This window comes from Scyliorhinus torazame, chromosome 13 (genome assembly GCF_047496885.1).
Source record: "Scyliorhinus torazame isolate Kashiwa2021f chromosome 13, sScyTor2.1, whole genome shotgun sequence".
Classification (NCBI taxonomy): domain Eukaryota; kingdom Metazoa; phylum Chordata; class Chondrichthyes; order Carcharhiniformes; family Scyliorhinidae; genus Scyliorhinus; species Scyliorhinus torazame.
Genome location: NC_092719.1, coordinates 88,272,253 through 88,292,260, shown reverse-complemented (window position 1 = coordinate 88,292,260; position 20,008 = coordinate 88,272,253). Strand labels below are relative to the sequence as shown.

At 47.1% G+C, this 20,008-nt stretch overlaps 1 protein-coding gene across 1 annotated transcript in view; it reads right to left on the bottom strand.

The window, feature by feature from the left end:
- LOC140388180 (dynein axonemal heavy chain 3-like) overlaps positions 1 to 20,008 on the bottom strand; it is a 1,528,048-nt gene that overhangs the window by 1,112,003 nt on the left and 396,037 nt on the right. The window contains exons 15-16 of the mRNA XM_072471941.1: positions 5,182 to 5,385; positions 4,117 to 4,247 (exon numbers count right to left, since the gene is read on the bottom strand). Coding sequence (XP_072328042.1) covers positions 4,117 to 4,247; positions 5,182 to 5,385 — 335 coding nt within the window. The remainder of the gene's footprint in view (positions 1 to 4,116; positions 4,248 to 5,181; positions 5,386 to 20,008) is intronic.

Sequence of the window (20,008 nt, the reverse complement as noted above, 5' to 3'; positions counted from 1 at the left end):
AGGGAACGGGTCATCTGGCACTGCTCTTTCTCACTCTCAGTGCTAAGGGAACGGGTCATCTGGCACTGCTCTTTCTCACTCTCAGTGCTAAGGGAATGGGTCATCTCGCACTGCTCTTTCTCACTCTCAGTGCTAAGGGAACGGGTCATCTGGCACTGCTCTTTCTCACTCTCAGTGCTAAGGGAACGGGTCATCTCGCACTGCTCTTTCTCACTCTCAGTGCTAAGGGAATGGGTCATCTGGCACTGCTCTTTCTCACTCTCAGTGCTAAGGGAATGGGTCATCTCGCACTGCTCTTTCTCACTCTCAGTGCTAAGGGAATGGGTCATCTGGCACTGCTCTTTCTCACTCTCAGTGCTAAGGGAATGGGTCATCTCGCACTGCTCTTTCTCACTCTCAGTGCTAAGGGAACGGGTCATCTCGCACTGCTCTTTCTCACTCTCAGTGCTAAGGGAACGGGTCATCTGGCACTGCTCTTTCTCACTCTCAGTGCTAAGGGAATGGGTCATCTCGCACTGTTCTTTCTCACTCAGTGCTAAGGGAACGGGTCATCTCGCACTGCTCTTTCTCACTCTCAGTGCTAAGGGAACGGGTCATCTGGCACTGCTCTTTCTCACTCTCAGTGCTAAGGGAACGGGTCATCTCGCACTGCTCTTTCTCACTCAGTGCTAAGGGAACGGGTCATCTCGCACTGCTCTTTCTCACTCTCAGTGCTAAGGGAACGGGTCATCTGGCACAGCTCTTTCTCACTCTCAGTGCTAAGGGAATGGGTCATCTCGCACTGTTCTTTCTCACTCAGTGCTTAGGGAACGGGTCATCTGGCACTGCTCTTTCTCACTCTCAGTGCTAAGAGAACGGGTCATCTCGCTCTGCTCTTTCTCACTCTCAGTGCTAAGGGAATGGGTCATCTGGCACTGCTCTTTCTCACTCTCAGTGCTAAGGGAACGGGTCATCTCGCACTGTTCTTTCTCACTCTCAGTGCTAAGGGAACGGGTCATCTCGCACTGCTCTTTCTCACTCTCAGTGCTACGGGAAAGGGTCATCTGGCACTGCTCTTTCTCACTCTCATTGCTAAGGGAACGGGTCATCTGGCACAGCTCTTTCTCACTCTCAGTGCTAAGGGAATGGGTCATCTGGCACTGCTCTTTCTCACTCTCAGTGCTAAGGGAATGGGTCATCTCGCACTGCTCTTTCTCACTCTCAGTGCTAAGGGAATGGGTCATCTGGCACTGCTCTTTCTCACTCTCAGTGCTAAGGGAATGGGTCATCTCGCACTGCTCTTTCTCACTCTCAGTGCTAAGGGAACGGGTCATCTCGCACTGCTCTTTCTCACTCTCAGTGCTAACGGAACGGGTCATCTGGCACTGCTCTTTCTCACTCTCAGTGCTAAGGGAATGGGTCATCTCGCACTGTTCTTTCTCACTCAGTGCTAAGGGAACGGGTCATCTCGCACTGCTCTTTCTCACTCTCAGTGCTAAGGGAACGGGTCATCTGGCACTGCTCTTTCTCACTCTCAGTGCTAAGGGAACGGGTCATCTCGCACTGCTCTTTCTCACTCAGTGCTAAGGGAACGGGTCATCTCGCACTGCTCTTTCTCACTCTCAGTGCTAAGGGAACGGGTCATCTGGCACAGCTCTTTCTCACTCTCAGTGCTAAGGGAATGGGTCATCTCGCACTGTTCTTTCTCACTCAGTGCTTAGGGAACGGGTCATCTGGCACTGCTCTTTCTCACTCTCAGTGCTAAGAGAACGGGTCATCTCGCACTGCTCTTTCTCACTCTCAGTGCTAAGGGAATGGGTCATCTGGCACTGCTCTTTCTCACTCTCAGTGCTAAGGGAACGGGTCATCTCGCACTGTTCTTTCTCACTCTCAGTGCTAAGGGAACGGGTCATCTCGCACTGCTCTTTCTCACTCTCAGTGCTACGGGAAAGGGTCATCTGGCACTGCTCTTTCTCACTCTCATTGCTAAGGGAACGGGTCATCTGGCACAGCTCTTTCTCACTCTCAGTGCTAAGGGAATGGGTCATCTCGCACAGCTCTTTCTCACTCTCAGTGCTACTGGAAAGGGTCATCTCGCACTGCTCTTTCTCATTCTCAGTACTAAGGGAACGGGTCATCTGGCACTGCTCTTTCTCACTCTCAGTGCTAAGGGAACGGGTCATCTAGCACTGCTCTTTCTCACTCAGTGCTTTGGGAACGGGTCATCTGGCACTGCTCTTTCTCACTCTCAGTGCTAAGGGAACGGGTCATCTGGCACTGCTCTTTCTCACTCTCAGTGCTAAGGGAACGGGTCATCTGGCACAGCTCTTTCTCACTCTCAGTGCTACGGGAACGGGTCATCTAGCACTGCTCTTTCTCACTCAGTGCTAAGGGAACGGGTCATCTGGCACTGCTCTTTCTCACTCTCAGTGCTAAGGGAATGGGTCATCTCGCACTGCTCTTTCTCACTCTCAGTGCTAAGGGAATGGGTCATCTGGCACTGCTCTTTCTCACTCTCAGTGCTGAGGGAATGGGTCATCTCGCACTGCTCTTTCTCACTCTCAGTGCTAAGGGAACGGGTCATCTCGCACTGCTCTTTCTCACTCTCAGTGCTAAGGGAACGGGTCATCTGGCACTGCTCTTTCTCACTCTCAGTGCTAAGGGAACGGGTCATCTCGCACTGCTCTTTCTCACTCAGTGCTAAGGGAACGGGTCATCTCGCACTGCTCTTTCTCACTCTCAGTGCTAAGGGAACGGGTCATCTGGCACAGCTCTTTCTCACTCTCAGTGCTAAGGGAATGGGTCATCTCGCACTGTTCTTTCTCACTCAGTGCTTAGGGAACGGGTCATCTGGCACTGCTCTTTCTCACTCTCAGTGCTAAGAGAACGGGTCATCTCGCACTGCTCTTTCTCACTCTCAGTGCTAAGGGAATGGGTCATCTGGCACTGTTCTTTCTCACTCTCAGTGCTAAGGGAACGGGTCATCTCGCACTGTTCTTTCTCACTCTCAGTGCTAAGGGAACGGGTCATCTCGCACTGCTCTTTCTCACTCTCAGTGCTACGGGAAAGGGTCATCTGGCACTGCTCTTTCTCACTCTCATTGCTAAGGGAACGGGTCATCTGGCACAGCTCTTTCTCACTCTCAGTGCTAAGGGAACGGGTCATCTCGCACAGCTCTTTCTCACTCTCAGTGCTACTGGAAAGGGTCATCTCGCACTGCTCTTTCTCATTCTCAGTACTAAGGGAACGGGTCATCTGGCACTGTTCTTTCTCACTCAGTGCTAAGGGAACGGGTCATCTAGCACTGCTCTTTCTCACTCAGTGCTTTGGGAACGGGTCATCTGGCACTGCTCTTTCTCACTCTCATTGCTAAGGGAACGGGTCATCTGGCACAGCTCTTTCTCACTCTCAGTGCTAAGGGAACGGGTCATCTGGCACAGCTCTTTCTCACTCTCAGTGCTACGGGAACGGGTCATCTAGCACTGCTCTTTCTCACTCAGTGCTAAGGGAACGGGTCATCTGGCACTGCTCTTTCTCACTCTCAGTGCTAAGGGAACGGGTCATCTGGCACAGCTCTTTCTCACTCTCAGTGCTCAGGGAACGGGTCATCTGGCACTGTTCTTTCTCACTCTCAGTGCTAAGGGAACGGGTCATCTGGCACTGCTCTTTCTCACTCTCAGTGCTAAGGGAACGGGTCATCTCGCACTGCTCTTTCTCACTCTCAGTGCTAAGGGAACGGGTCATCTCGCACTGCTCTTTCTCACTCTCAGTGCTAAGGGAACGAGTCATCTCGCACTGCTCTTTCTCACTCTCAGTGCTAAGGGAACGGGTCATCTTGCACTGCTCTTTCGCACTCTCAATGCTAAGGGAACGGGTCATCTCGCACTGCTCTTTCTCACTCTCAGTGCAAAGGGAACGGGTCATCTTGCACTGCTCTTTCTCACTCTCAGTGCTAAGGGAACGGGTCATCTCGCACTGCTCTTTCTCACTCTCAGTGATAAAGGAACGGGTCATCTCGCACTGCTCTTTCTCACTCTCAGTGCCAAGGGAACGGGTTACAAATCTTTCACAGACAGACTGCTCATTTTACAGAGATGTACCCTTCTTCCCTGGGACAATGTGAATTTGCAAACAGACCTGTTTCTGATGAGTGGACTGATCCTCTCTGGCCATGAGAAGGTGTTGCCATTCAGAACGATGTCCTTCTTGGAAAGCGACGCATACTCCACCAGGAAGAGGAGATTCTCAGCCGCTATGTCCAGCTTGTCCTGTCCAAGATGACACAAAGCTCTTTTGTTTCCAGTCCACAATCCATGGACCGTTCCTCAGTGCTGGGCATTCAAATCCCAGTGACACAAACTGATAATCAAAATGATTTCCAACTCACTAATACCCAGGAGACGATGAGCAGGATAATGCAAACACACAACTTGTCTAGTTTTCCCAGCTGGTTCCAAGTTATTGAGTTCAGATTTTTTGGCATCGCCAGATTAGACACGGATCGCTTCACTCAGGTAGATCTCCCTATATTGTAGACTCTGTGCTTTTTTCACAAACATTCTACAATATGGAAGCAAGTTAACGTGAGGTGCGGAGGGTCAAGTGAATTGTTTCTGCAAGCACACAGCAGTGTATAGATGTTGTAAAACTCCCTCTAGATGGGTGTTTCCAGCCTATCAGTGTACCTTCACTCCTACCCACCTTATGACAGTAATTAAAAAGATGGCTGTGTGCTTCATGTTTAATTTAAAAAGAGACATTAATATTGAGGCTTGTCACATGTGCCATGCCCACCCCCCCCTCAAATCCTTTGTATATGCCAAGGATTCCCTGTCAGGTATCTAACATTGCAGGTATTCTCATTAGCGAGACATCGGGGTGACATTTTAGCCTGCAGCTACACACCCCGTACAAAATTAAACATCAGGGAGTGAAGATGGATCTTTCGATTATCATGCAGAAGTTACGAATGCTGATTGATCTGTGGCAAATTTGGAAACATGCAGCATTAACTTTGCACCACCACAGGATAAAAACTCTGCTCTGCATTTAGAACCACAAACTAAATCTTTAACTCTGTGTCGGAAATCAGCAGAAGGAAAGACCTTTAGAGATTAAGTTCAGACATTCTGCTCTGGCCTATTGGAATGCCTGTCATCATTAAAATCCCCGAATTACAGGGAAGAAAAGGAACGGCTCTACCTGAAGCTGAAGCATTGCACAGCTCCTCAAGGTATCCACATAATTTTGCACTTGGACCAGTTTGCGAGTGGAGTCGGTTGTGTTGGTTATTTTCCTCATGATGCTGTCGTACTGCTGGCAGATCCTCCGATTAAACGTCTCAGACACGGCAATAACTTTATTAATTACAATATTGGCCAGTTTCTGGGTGCGATCAATCAGCCACTGTGAATTGGAGACCATTAAACATTCTCAGTCTTTACAGCAGGAGATTTACATGTTCTGGGAGGGGCATGTTACACTTACAGCCCTGATCACAACTCCCCCCATCCCCATTTGACGAACTGTCAGTTTTGCTCGATCCCTCCCTGAGACTTGGTGTTGAGGAAGACCAGGTGTCACTGGTTGTCCCATGGCAAATTAGTTGAATAGTACTTAGCATCTTTCAATGCTTGTTGAAGACTATGAGATTGATTTGGGACCGAGAGGCACAATCACTTTATCAATATAATTAACAATTTCTAAGCCCAGACTGCACTATCCTTGACCTTGCTTCTGAAGATAATAGTTTGGTGACATTCATTTGGAACCACCTTGAATATTAACAATTAAACCATTTAACATGTTCCTTTGAATTGGCAGTGTGAGCTGAAAAGTTGCTCTGCTGCTTTGAGGATATTTCTTGATTACGTATTAAGGGATGGTCTCCCCATCCTCACAGAGACCATTTACATTTTCATTTACACAGCACATTCCTTTTTGCACGGTACAGTACCCCTCGCCCCGCAAAAATCATTAAGGTACAAAATATGCAAAGGTATCCTTTACGATAGCAAAGCTATGCATATTTATTGGAATATTAATATTTAATACAAGAAAGTTACAACTCCAATATCCTTCTTGAAAAAAGGATTATATATCTGGCAGTGATTGTTAGTGTCTTGGAAATGAATCTTGTCATTTTTTCCAATGACTGCACATTGTAATCTCTCACAGATCAATTCTAATCCATTTACAATTTTTTTATCAGACTTTTTGACTGTTTTGCATTCCTCCACATTGCACTGACACCAATCAGCATTATCTGCCTCAAAAGTGTGAAAGAGTAAACATTTCCAAGTGGACAGAATTAAATAAGAGACCTGTATGAATAAACCAGTTTCCACCATTAGTGCCAAATTCATTAGTTGTTACATTGCCTCTATTGCACAACTGTACAAATGGGGCCGGTATAGCTCAGTTGGATGGACAGCTGCTTTGTGATGCAGTGTAAGGTCAACAGATTCAATTCCCCCACTGGCTGAGGTTATCCTTGCTCCTTGCCTGAGGTGCGGTGATCCTCAGGTTAAATCACCATGATTCAGCTCTCTCCTCAAAGAGGAAAGCTGCCTATGGTCATCTGGGACTATGGCGATTTCACTTTACTTTTACTAATGTTCAGTAACAAAAGACTGCATTTACAATAGCATCTGCCCTGACCCTAGAACATCTCAAAATGTTTTACAGGCAATTGTTTATTTTTGAAGTGTAACCACTGTTAAAATGCAGAGAAACACAGCAGGCAATCGGTCCAATGCAAACTCGCCCAATCAGCAACAAAACAAATAACAAATCATCCGTCTGAGTGAAGTTGGTTGAGGGATAAATATTGGTCATCTCCTATTAAAGCCATAGGATCTGTTACATTCAGCCCAGATGGCAGATAGAGCATCCAATAGGGTTTCCAATGCCCAGTCCCTTATTGAACTTGGGGGTAATGGTTAGAGGTCAGTATGGCTGCTGGGATGATGTATAAGAGTGTCCAGCGGGGGGACCCACACGGAATCCAAATGGAATTGGGAGGACAGAGGGAGGGAGGTTCAGGTCAGGGAATAAATATGGGGCTGGTTTAGCACAGGGCTAAAGATCTGGCTTTTATAGCAGATCAAGGCAGGCCAGCAGCATTGTTCAATTCCCGTACCAGCCTCCCCGAACAGGCGTCGGAATGTGGCGACTAGGGGCTTTTCACAGTAACTTCATTTGAAGCCTACTCGTGACAATAAGCAATTTTCATTTTCATATAAAATTCCAAGATGCCTCATTTTAGCACAGGAGGAGGGGGAGAGGCGGTTTCTTTGGGGTTATGTCCTGCAGAGGGCGGCAGAGCGGCAACGCTGATTGGCTGTTGCGGGGAGTGAATTGTGGAAAGCTGCTGCCGAGTGAGTTTCTAGAATTAATATATTTCAGGCAGTGGCTAAATCCGAGACACTACACAGGTAGTGTCTCCCACCCATCCTCCTCCTCTAACCAAAGAAAAAAACTGTGTGGTGAGTTGGTGAGGTAAGCTTTTCTTTCCTTTTCCTCTCTCTACCCTTCCACCACCTCTAACCTGCGGGAAGATTTTTTTTTCTCTGTGTAATTGTCAAGTGGATAGATGGCAGAGAGGGCAGTGCAATGTTCCTCCTGCTGGATGTTCGAGGTGAGGGACACCGTCAGTGGCCCTGCTGAGTTCACCTGCGGGAAGTGCACCCATCTCCAGCTCCTCAAAGACCGTGTTAGGGAACTGGAGCTGGATGAACTGAGGATCATTCGTGAGGCAGAGTCGGTTATAGGTAGAAGCTACAGGGATGTAGTTACTCCTAAGAATGAAGGTAGCTGGGCGACGTTTAAAAGGAGGGGGAAGAAGCAGTCAGTGCAGGGATCCCCTGCGGTTGTTTCCCTCAATAACAGGTATACCATTTTGGATACTCGGGGGGGGGGGGGGACGGGGGGCGGGGGGGGGGGGGACCTACCAGAGGTAAGCCACGGTGACCAGGTCTCTGGCACTGAGTCTGCCCCGGTGGCTAAGAAGGGAAGGGGGAGAGCAGGAGAGCATTAGTTATTGGAGACTCTATAGTTAGAGGTACAGATAGGCGGTTCTGTGGCAACGATAGAGGCTCTCGGTTGGTGTATTGCCTCCCGGGTGCCAAGGTCCGTGATGTCTCTGATCGTGTTTTCAAGATCCTTAAGGGGGAGGGGGAGCAGCCACAAGTCGTGGTACACATCGGTACCAACGACAGGTAGGAAAAGGGACGGGGATGTAAAACAGGAATTCAGGGAGCTAGGGTGGAAGCTGCGAGCCAGGACAGACCGTGTTGTCATCTCTGGTTTGCTGCTAGTGCCACGTGCTAGCGAGGTGAGGAACAGGGAGAGAGTGCAGTTAAACACGTGGCTACAGGGATGGTGTAGGAGGGAGAGTTTCAGTTACTTGGATAATTGGAGCACATTCTGGGGAAGGTGGGACCTGTACAAACAGGACGGATTGCACCTGAACCAGAGGGGCACCAATATCCTGGGAGGGAAATTTGCTACAGGTTCTCGGGAGGAGGGTTTAAACTAATTTGGCAGGGTGATGGAAAACTGATTTGTAGTCCAGGAGATAGCATTGCTGGAGTTCAGGAAATTGAGGGTAGTGCAATACTGAGGAAGGTACCAAGGTCACAAGAGTGGACCAACAGGCATGAAGTTGGTTTGAAGTGTGTCTACTTCAATGCGAGAAGCATCAGGAATAAGGTTGGTGAGCTTGAAGTATGGATTGGTACCTGTGACTACGATGTTGTGGCCATTACAGAGATGTGGATAGAACAGGGGCAGGAATGATTGTTGGAGGTTCCGGGGTTTAGATGTTTCAGTAAGATTAGGGAAGGTGGTAAAATAGGTGGAGGAGTAGCATTGTTAATCAAGGATAGTATAATGGCTGCAGAAAGGCAGTTTGAGGAGGATCTGTCTACTGAGGTAGTGTGGGCTGAAGTTAGAAATAAGAAAGGAGCGGTCACTTTGTTAGGCGTTTTCTATAGGCCCCCAAACAGTAACAGAGATGTGGAGGAAAAGGTTGCAATGCAGATTTTGGATAGGTGCGGTAGTCACAGGGTAGTTGTCATGGGTGACTTTAACTTTCCAAATATTGATTGGAACCACTATAATTCGAATAGTTTGGATGGGGCTGTTTTTATCCAGTGTGTACAGGAGGGTTTCCTCACACAATATGTGGATAGACCGACAAGAGGCGGGGCGACATTGGATCTGGTACTGGGTAATGAACCGGGCCAAGTGTTAGATTTGGTTGTGGGAGAGCACTTTGGAGATAGTGACCACAATTCGGTGACTTTCACTATAGCAATGGAGAGGGAGAGGAACATATGGCAGGGCAAGGTTTATAACTGGGGGAAGGGTAATTATGATGCGATTAGGCAAGAATTGGGGAGCATAAGATGGAAACAGGAACTGTCAGGGATAGGCACAATTGAGATGTGGAGCTTGTTCAAGGAAGAGCTACTGCGTGTTCTTGATAAGTGTGTCCCTGTCAGGCAGGGAGGAAATGGTCGAGCGAGGGAACCATGGTTTACAAAAGAAGTTGAATGTCTTGTCAAGAGGAAGAAGGGGGCTTGTGTAAGGATAAGAAAACAAGGTTCAGTTAGGGCACTTGAGGGATACAAGATAGCTAGGAAGGAGTTCAAGAAAGGGCTTAGAAGAGCTAGGAGGAGGCATGAGAAGCCCTTGGCGGGTCGGATCAAGGAAAACCCCAAGGCTTTTTACATTTATGTGAGGAATAAAAGAATGACCAAGGTGAAGATAGGGCTGGTCAAGGACAGTAGTGGGAACGTGTGCATGGAGTCTGAAGATATAGGAGAGGCCCTAAATGAATACTTTACTTCAGTGTTCACAAAGGAGAGGGGCCATGTTGTTGAGGAGGACAGTGCGATCCAGGCTGGTAGGCTGGAGGAGGTAGATATTCGGAAGGAAGATGTGTTAGAAATTTTGAGAAGCCTGAGGATAGATAAGTCCCCTGGGCCTGATGGGATATATCCTAGGATTCTTTGGGAGGCGAGGGATGAGATTGCAGAGCCTTTGGCTTTGATCTTTATGTCCTCACTGCCTACAGGAATAGTGCCAGAAGACTGGAGAGAGGCGAATGTTGTCCCCTTGTTCAAGAAAGGGAATAGGTATAACCCTGGGAATTATAGGCCGGTTAGTCTCACTTCGGTCATAGGTAAATTATTGGAAAGGGTCCTGAGCGATAGGATTTATGATCATTTGGAAAGATACAGCTTAATCCAGGATAGTCAGCACGGATTTGTGAGAGGTAAGTCTTGCCTCACAAGTTTGATTGTATTCTTTGAGGAAGTAACTAAGTACATGGATGAAGGTAGAGCAATTGTTGTCGATTTTAGTAAGGCGTTTGATAAGGTGCCCCATGGTCGGCTCATGCAGAAAGTAAGGAGGCATGGTATAGAGGGAAATTTGGCCGATTGGATCAGTAACTGGCTATCACATAGAAGACAGAGGGTGGTGGTAGATGGTAAATTTTCATCCTGGAGCCCAGTCACCAGCGGTGTACCACAGGGATCAGTGCTGGGTCCTCTGCTATTTGTGATTTTTATCAATGACTTGGATGATGGAGTTGAACGTTGGGTTAGTAAATTTTCTGATGACACCAAGATTGGTGGAGTAGTGAATAATGTGGAGGGCTGTTGTAGTCTGCAAAGAAACATTGATAGGATGCAGAGCTGGGCTGAAAAGTGGCAGATGGAGTTTAACCCTGGTAAGTGTGAGGTGATTAATTTTGGTAGGACAAATTTGAATGTGGATTACAGGGTTAACGGCAGGGTTCTGAAGAATGTGGAGGAGCAGAGAGATCTCGGAGTTCATGTCCATAGATCTCTGAAAGTTGCCACCCAAGTGGATAGAGCCGTGAAGAAAGCCTGTAGTGTGAAGGGCCTGTACTGTGCTGTACAGCATTTATTAACAGGAGGATTGAGTTTAAGAGCCGTGAGGTTATGCTGCAACTGTACAAGACCTTGGTTAGACCATATTTGGAGTATTGTGTGCAGTTCTGGTCACTGCATTATAGGATGTGGAAGCATTGGAAAGGGGGCAAAGGAGATTTACCAGGATGCTGCCTGGGTTGGAGGGTAGGTCTTATGAGGAAAGGTTGAGGGAGCTAGGGCTTTTCTCATTGGAGCAAAGGAGGATGAGAGGTGACTTAATTGAGGTTTATAAGATGATGAGATGGATAGATAAGAGTGGACGTTCAGTGACTTTTTCCTCGGATGAATGTAGCTGTTACAAGGGGGCATAACTATAAGGTTCATAGTGGGAGATATAGGAGGGATGTCAGTGGTAGGTTCTTTACTCAGAGAGTGGTTGGGGCGTGGAACGACCTCCCAGCTATAGTCGTGGAGTCGGACACTTCAGGAACTTTCAAGCAGTTATCGGATAGGCATAAGGAGTGCACTAGAATGATTGGGAGTAGGTTGATTTGATCTTAGTTTCAGACTAGTTCGGCACAACATCGTGGGCCGAAGGGCCTGTATTGTGCTGTACAGTTCTATGTTCTAAAGTCAATATTCCCACCTTCCCCCTGAGGTGGCAGGTGAGCACAGAGCTTCTTGAGGTGCTGCAGGTCCTGATTGACACCATGTAGAGTTACAGAGGATCAGAAACATTGTGTGAGGAAACTCTCTGCCTTGCTGTTAGTCATAGGTACATTTGGTTGATGTCATAAAATAATTTCCCCATGGAGCCAAGTTAGAAGACTGATGATTTATTTTAAAGGAACCCAGATGACATGTAAGCCTCAACAAGTCCTATTCACCCCGTCAGCCCTGTGTTTGCAAATATATCACTCGCTCCCAGATCCTCAAAACCTCGATTTGAAAATTCTCATTCTTGTTTTCAAATCCCTCCATCATCGCCACACCTCCTTATCGCTGAAACCTCCTCCAGCCCCTATAACCGTCTCCTGATGTTCTGCTGATTTTAATTGCTCTATCATTAGTTGTCTTGCCTTCAGCTGCCTGGACCATCCCTGACCCTCTCCACCTCTCTCTGTCTCTCCTCTAACATGCTCATTAAAATCTCCCTCTGGGACCAAGCTTTTGATCATCTATTTTAATATCACCTCACATGGCTCAGTGCGAAATGTTTGATACTGCACTCATGAAGCTTATGGCAGGTTAAAGGCACAACAAAACGGAGCGTTTACTGTTATAAAACACAAAGAAAGAGTCAAAATATCTATTTTGAAAATGCCGATATATAATTTAAAATCAGAATTATTTTTTTTGCAGTACTGTAAGTTGCATTGTGTATCGGATTGGTATGGAATTGATGACCTTGTGTTGCTCCTATTCTGATTAACGCAACAACACAGGCAGGAATTCCCTAGGCTACAGATTTGATCAGACACCAATCTGCAATTTTCAAAACATACTCATTAATCTAGAGGATGCTGAGAGGTTTTTCTGAGTTAATCAGGGTGAGATAGAGTTGGCCCTCTGCTATTCAAATGAAGAATTAATCTGAGAACACAGACATTACATAATCCAAAGTGCTAATGTTCCACTCAACTTCAACATTAGCCCTGACAAATTCAGATGAGGTGCGAGAAACATAAGAAATAAGTGGCGGAGTCAGCTATTTGGCCCACTCAGCCCCTCTGCTATTCAGTACGATTATGGACAATCTGAACATGGCCTTAGCCTCGTTTTCCTGATTGTACCCTGCCCATAACCCTCTACTCCCTCGTAGATCGTGAATATCTCTAATTCAGCCTTGAATATATTCAATAATCCGGCCAGTCTTCACATGTAGAATTCCAAAATTAATGGCCCTCTGAGAGGAGAAATTCCTCCTCAAATCCATCTTAAATGGAAGACCTTTTATTTTTAAACTGTGCCCCCTTGTTCTAGATTCCCCAACAAAGGAAAACATCCTTCCAGCATCCGCTTGTCAAGATCCCTTACAATTTTACTTATTTATTTATTCATGGGATGTGGGTGTTGCAGGCTGGGCCAGCATTTATTGCCCATCCCTCATTGCCCTTGAGAGGCAGTTAAGAGTCAATCACATTGCTGTGGACCTGGAGTCAGATGTAGGTCAGACCAGGTTAGGATGGCAGATTTCCTTCCCAGTGAACCAGATGGATTTTTATGACAATCGACAATGGTCATCATTCGACTTTTAATTCCAGATTTTTCCCGGTGGTGGGATTTGAACCTGGATTCCCAGAGCATTACTCTGGGTCTCTGGTTTACCAGTCCAGTGACAATAGCACTATGCCACCGTCTCCCCGTACACATTTCAATAAGACCACCTCTCCGTTTTCTAAACTCCAATGAGTACAGGCCCAACTTGCTCAATCTTTTCACATAAGACAAACTCCTTCATCCCAGGGCTCAGCCCAGTGAACCTTCTCTGAACTGCTTTCGATGCAAATATATCTATTCTTAAGGTGACCAAAATTGTGCTCAGCGCTAACGTTTGGTCTCACCAATGTAGAGTTGTAGCAAGCCTTTCTGTACTTTTATACTTCATCCCCCTACAATAAAAGCCAATATTCCATTTGCCTTTCCAATTACTCGCTGTAGCTGCATGCTAACCTTTTGTGATTCATGTACAAGACCTCAATCTCTCCATACCACAGCATCCTGCAATCTCTCTTCACTTAAAGAATATTCCATCAAAGTGGACAGGCTCACATTTTCCCACATTATACTCCATCCACCAGACTTTATTCCACTCACTTTACCTATCTTTGACCCTTTACAGACTTTTTATATCCTCCGCACAACTTGTTTTCCTCCCTATCTTTGTATCAATGGTAAATTTGTCTCCAATACACCCGGTCCTGCCATCCAAATCATTAATGGTGGTAAACCACTGTGGTCCCAGGATTGATCTCTGTGACACTCCACTAGTTACAGTTTATAATAAATAACCCATTTATCCTGACTGTTCCTTGTTAATTGGCAAATCCTCTATCCATGCTAATATATTACAGCCAACACCATGAGCTCTGCCTGATTGTAATACTATTTTTTAAATGTCCTGCTACTATGTCCTTCATATGGATTCTAGTATTTTCCTAATGATTGATGTTAGGCTAACTGGCCTAGAATTTCCTGCTTTCTGTGTCCCTCCTTTCTTGAATAGAGATATTCCATTTGTGGTTTTCCAATCTATTTGGGGACTTTCCAGATCCAGGGAATATTGGAAGATCACAATGAATGCATCCATTATCACTCCATTAGGACCCAAGGCTGCAGACTATCATCCAGAGGATCTGTCAGCTTTTAGTCCCATTGGTTTTCCTAGTACCTTTTGTCGAGCAATCATGATTCCTCTCTCCCATTTACCTTTGATTTTCTACTATTCTTGGGATGTTTTTTGTATCTTCCACTGTGAAGACAGATACAAAAAACTTGTTCAAAGTTGCTGCCATTCCTTGTTTTCCATTATTAATTTCCCAGTCTCATCCTCTGAGGGATAGCTCCCCCACCTATTATTCCTTTCTTACTATCCTTCCAAAATGTCAAATACACTGAAATATTCAGGTCCCTGCAGTGGTTACCTTGTAACCATATCTCCTCAATGGCTGTTGTATCATTCTCATTTATCTCCATTTGTGCTATCAATTTATCCATCTAGTTATGAATGCTGTGCATTCAGATAGAGCGGCTTTGCTTCTGTCTGTTACCATTTTTCTCTATTCTGACGTTATTTTCTGGTGTACTGTTATAATAATTAATAATAATAATCGCTTATTGTCACAAGTATGCTTCAATGAAGTTACTGTGAAGAGCCCCTAGTCGCCACATTCCAGCGCCTGTTCGGGGAGGCTGGTCCGGGAATTGAACTCGTGCTGCTGGCATTGTTCTGCATTGTACTGCATTACAAGCCAGCTGTTTAGCCCACTGTGTTATGTTTGTACACACTGTCCGTTCCTGTCACACTCCGATTATTATTACCCATGTTGCTATCCTCCATTATTGCCCTGTCTTCCTCTTCAATTTTTCAAATCGCCCCTCACAAGAACTATGAGTTATATGATTCACCAACATAGTTCAGGTGAAGGCCGTTCTAACGTTCCTCAGTGCTGGTGCCAGTGTCCCAGGCATCGAAACCCATTTCTCCCACAAGTTTTGAGCTACCCAATCATCTCCCTGTTTTAGTTTATTCTTTATCAATCAGCCTGTGGCTCTGATAGTAATCCAGCCCCTTTGAAGTTCTGCTTTATTAACTTAGCCCCTAGCTGCTCATGTTCCTTCAGTATAACCTCATTCTTGACCATGCCCGCTAGATCCTCCCCATTACACTGCAAGTTCTTCCCAGCACTTGACAGATGTCCAGAACCCTGGCACTGGGCAGGCAAGACAGCTGTCTGGACTCTCGCTCTCTCCTGCAAGGAACCGTATCTATGCCCCTGACTATATTGTCCCAAGCTAATACTACATTCCTACTTACTCCCCCTGTTTGAATGATCCTCTACACCATGATTCTATGGTCAGTTTGCTCATCCTTCCTTGGGCTCCTGCTCTCGTTCACACAAGTAGCAAGAACCTTGAACCTGGTGGACAAGTGTGAGGGCTGAGGCTCCTCCATTGCTGCCTTCTGGGTCCCAATACCTGTCTCATTCGTAGTCACATCAACCTATCCCTGTCAATGTACCAAATCTAAAGTACCTAACCTAAGGTGTGTGACTGCCTCCTGGACCAAGGTGTCCTCGTAACCTCACTCTCCCTGATGCTTTGCGGTGTCTGAAGCACAGACTCCAGATCATCAATTCAGAGCTGGGGTTCTGTGAGCTGCTTAAACTTACAGCAGATGTGGTTGTTGTGGATCACAATGGTGCCCAGCAGCACCTACATACTAGAGCTGCAACACGTCACCTGTGTTGCCATCCTTAGTGTGCTTTTTTAATTAATTATGTTTTAGTTCAGGAACATCACTTGTAATAACTTGTAGTTAAAGTAAGTAGTTTAACTAGTTATGCTACAAATTTAATTTGTTACTTATATCTCACCAATACCAGTTTAAACAAATGCTCCTGTAAATCATTGCCACTCCTATTAATTCACTTCCTGTTCTTTAAAATTCTCACACACACTTTCAACTCCATGGCCTCAGCTCCCTCTATCTCTATAATCTCCTCTGGCCCCACAACACTATGAAATCTCTGCAGTCTTCAAGTTATAACCTTTTGTGTATCTCCATTTTAACAACATTGGTGTGTGCATAAGTCCTGAGCTTTGGAATTCCTTCTCTACATCTTTTCCTCTCTCTCCTTTAAGGTACTCCTTTAACTGCCATAATATCTCCTCCTGTGTTCTGGGTCAAAGTTTGTATGAAAACACTCTTGTGAAATACCTTGGGAGGCTGGAATATGTTATAGATATTGATGATGTTGTAGGCAGGTAGCAATCACCCCTATTACTGACAGTGCAGGGCCATCACTGGGCACTATGTTTCAGAAATTTCCCATTGAATCTGTATATCCATGTGCTCTCCTGCTCTTTTCCTGTGTAGACACTACCCTCACTGCCATATTCAGAAAAAAGGCACCTTTCACAACCTCAGGATGTCCCAAAGTGCTCTACAGCCACAAAGTACTTTTGAAGTGTAATTACTGTTGTAATTTAGGGATTGTGGCAGTCAATTTGCACTCAGCAAGATCCCACTAATGGCAATGTAATAGTGACCAGATCATTTGTTTTCGAGATGCTGGTTGAGGGATAAATATTGGATGGGACACAGGGAGAGTCCTCCTGCTCTTCTTCCAAGTATCGCCAATGGGGCAGACGGGCCTCAGTTCAATATTTCAGCTGGGCGATGGTATCTTCAACAGTGCTGCACTCCCTCAGTTCGGCAGTGGCACTGTCAGGCTAGATTATGGCCCTGGAAGGGATGTGAACCTAGAGCTCTGAAAGGTGCGAGAATTACCAACTGAGCTGTGACAGATACCTTCATAGAAAACAGAAAGAATCGGCTTGATCTGCCTCATGTAACAGGCACGATAACACGTTACAGAGTTCAACTTGGAAAGGAAAATCAACTGGGGCAGTTAATGATTCGAGAACTGGCTCCAATCCATTTTGCTGGAACTTCCAGGGTGATACCCTCCCATTGTGTCAACCTGCCCCTCCCGGATGATACCCTCCCAATACAGGAAGAGGATATACAGACCTGATGTACCCTGGGAAGGCCTGACCTGGGAGGTGGGGAAATCATCCTGACCCTGCTTCCTGTCACTCGGCCAACTGTTCATCCATACTGCCACTGCCCTGTTCCATTTGGCTTCAACTTTACTGACAAGTCCATGGTGTGACATTTAAATGCTTGCTGAAAATATTACCCTCATCAAACCTTCCTGTTACCACTGCAAAAGTTTGTTAACTTTTGGTTAAAGGCCTTTGGACTTTCCGGTGGTGGCCATGGTGTGAGTGGTCACACACAGGGCAGCTCCTGCTTGAAGGCACAGAAAAGGGCTCTTTTTACCTGATAGTGGGTGGAATTTTGATGAAAAGCGTAGGTGAAGGTTAGAGGAGTAGTTTCCCCCAGGAATGATATGTCTTCTGGTTATCAGAACCGGCAGAAAACAGTGAGACAGCAGGCTAAAGAGTTGGAGGAAACCTGTGCTGCAGCAGCAGCCACTGTAAGCGTGGAGGTGTGGGAAGGGCTGATGCAAGCTGGAAGGCCCCAGCTGGAGTTTATGACTTTTATTAAGGTGGAATTCCACCAACAGAGGAAGTAAATGCAGGAGGATCGCTCCTAGGCCATCTAAGGAGCTGTGGCACCCCTGAAGAGTTCTTTGGAACGGGTGCAGAAGTGTTTGGAGATGCAGGGATCGCAGATTCGGGAGATCAAAGTTGTGATCTCGGGCCACAGCGATCGTGTGGTGGCTCAGGAGGTGGAGGTGGAGCTCCTAGGGAACCTTTGTAAAATGTTGAGGGCAAAGGTGGAGGAGCAGGAGAATACCTCGAGAAGGCAGAACCTGCGAATTGTGGGCCTGCCTGAAGGAGTGGAAGATGTGTGTGCCATGAGGTATTTCTCGAAGATGCTGGTGGGGGTGGTGGCAGAAGGGGTGCTAGATAAGGAGCCTGAAGTGGACCGAGCGCATAGGTCCCTGAGGCAGAAGCCTAGAGCTGGGGAGCTGCCACGGGCGGTGATCGTGAGACTCCACAAATTTGTGGAGAAATAGGAGATTCTACAATGGGCCAGGGAGAAGCATATTTGCAACTGGAGGGGAATAAGGTCAGAAGTTATCAGGACATCGGAACCGAATTGGCGAAGTGGCGGGCAGGCTTCAACAAGGCCAAGGTGGTGCTGTACCAGCGGCAGATCAGGTTTGGGGAGCTCTACCCGGAGAAATTATGGGTGACGTTCGGAGGCCAGGTGTATCATTTCGAGACCCCAGAAGTGGTTGAAGACTTCATTAAGGAGCATAAACTGGGGGAGAACTGAACGGACAGTGCTTGGGAACCGGGGTGCTGGCACTTTGTAATGGCTGGGAGCATCTTTGAAGTGGGGATAGGGATTGGGGATTTTCAACTTTTTGGGGGGAGTTTGCTGTTTACTGTTGGGATTGTAAGGAGTTGTATGGATGAAAAGTTTACGTGGGGATGGATGTTCCCATCCCCCCATCCTGTTTTATGGAACTGTTTGTGTTTAATATTTGTTTGTTTGCTTTTGGAGAAGGCTGCCTGGAGTTCAGCAGGAGTCTTTGTTTGTGTGGAGGAGGGTAAGGTCAGCAGGGAGCCTTCCTCCTTGAGCTGAGGAGTGGAGGGGGAAGGGGAGGTGCCTTTGGGCAGGGGCTACAGCGCTAGCAAGTGATGCTGGTGAATGGTAAGGTAGTGGGGAGAAGGCCGAGCGGGGTGGCTGGGTGGGGAGGGGGAGAGAGAAGGGTGAGGGGAGGTTGTTGTGACGTGGCAGGGGGTGAGAGATGACATGGTCAGGGGCGGAGAAAGGGGCCATCTGGAGTGGGCTAGGTACAGGGTGTAATTAAGGGGGCGGGAGTTAAGTGGGGAAGATGACGGACAGTAGAGGGGATTGGAGGCGCAAGCCTCCGGTCAGGCTGGTAACGTGGAATGAATGGCAAGGGAGCTGGGGGGATTTATGGAGAGGATGGGTATGGTGGATCCATGGCGCTTTCAGAACCCAAGGCGAAGGGAGTATTCCTCCTTTTCACACGTCATAAGGTGAATTTGAGGATTGATTACTTTGTAGTGAGTCGGGTGATTTTGGTGCGGGTGGAGGGGGCAGTGTATGCGAGGATAGTTATCTCGGACCATGCACCCCACTGGCTGGAGATTCGGTTTAGATTGGGACGAGAGCAGAGGCTGGGGTGCAGGTTTGACTCGGGGTTGTTGGTGGATGGAGGTTTTTGTGATCTGGTGCGGGCGGCGATTAAGAAGTATGTGGAGTTGAATCAGAATGGGGAGGTGTTGGTGGCCATTTTGTGAGAAGCACTGAAGGCAGTGGTCTGAGGGGAAATTATTTTGTTTAAGACTCGTGCAGATAGGGAAAGGAGGGAGGAAGATGACTGTCTAGTGAGCGAAATAGTGGAGGGGGACAGGGAATATTCAAGGGTGCCCATCGTGGAGGGATTGGCAAGGAGGAAAAGGTTGCTGGGCAGTTTGACAGGCTGACAACGGGGAGGGTGGTAGGGCAACTGCGTAGGGCAAGAGGGGTGCAGTACGAGTATGGGGAGAAGGCGAGCCGCATGCTGGTGCACCAACTGCGGAGGCAGGCTACATCCAGGGAAATATTGAAGAAAAGGACTGGGGTGGAGATGTGGTGTCGGAGCCAGGGAAGTTAAACGAGGCGTTTAGGGAGCACTACCAGGGACTTTACGAGGTGGACCCGGGGGGAAAGGAGGGGGACATGGGGCGGTTTCTGGACAACTGGAATTTCCCCAGGTGGAGGAAGCAGAGAGGCAGGCATTGGAGAAGTCCCTGGGGCTGAAGGGAGGTGTTGGATAGTATCAGGGATATGAAATCGGGAAAGGCCCCTGGGCCGGATGGGTATCCAGTGGAATTTTACACGGATTTTG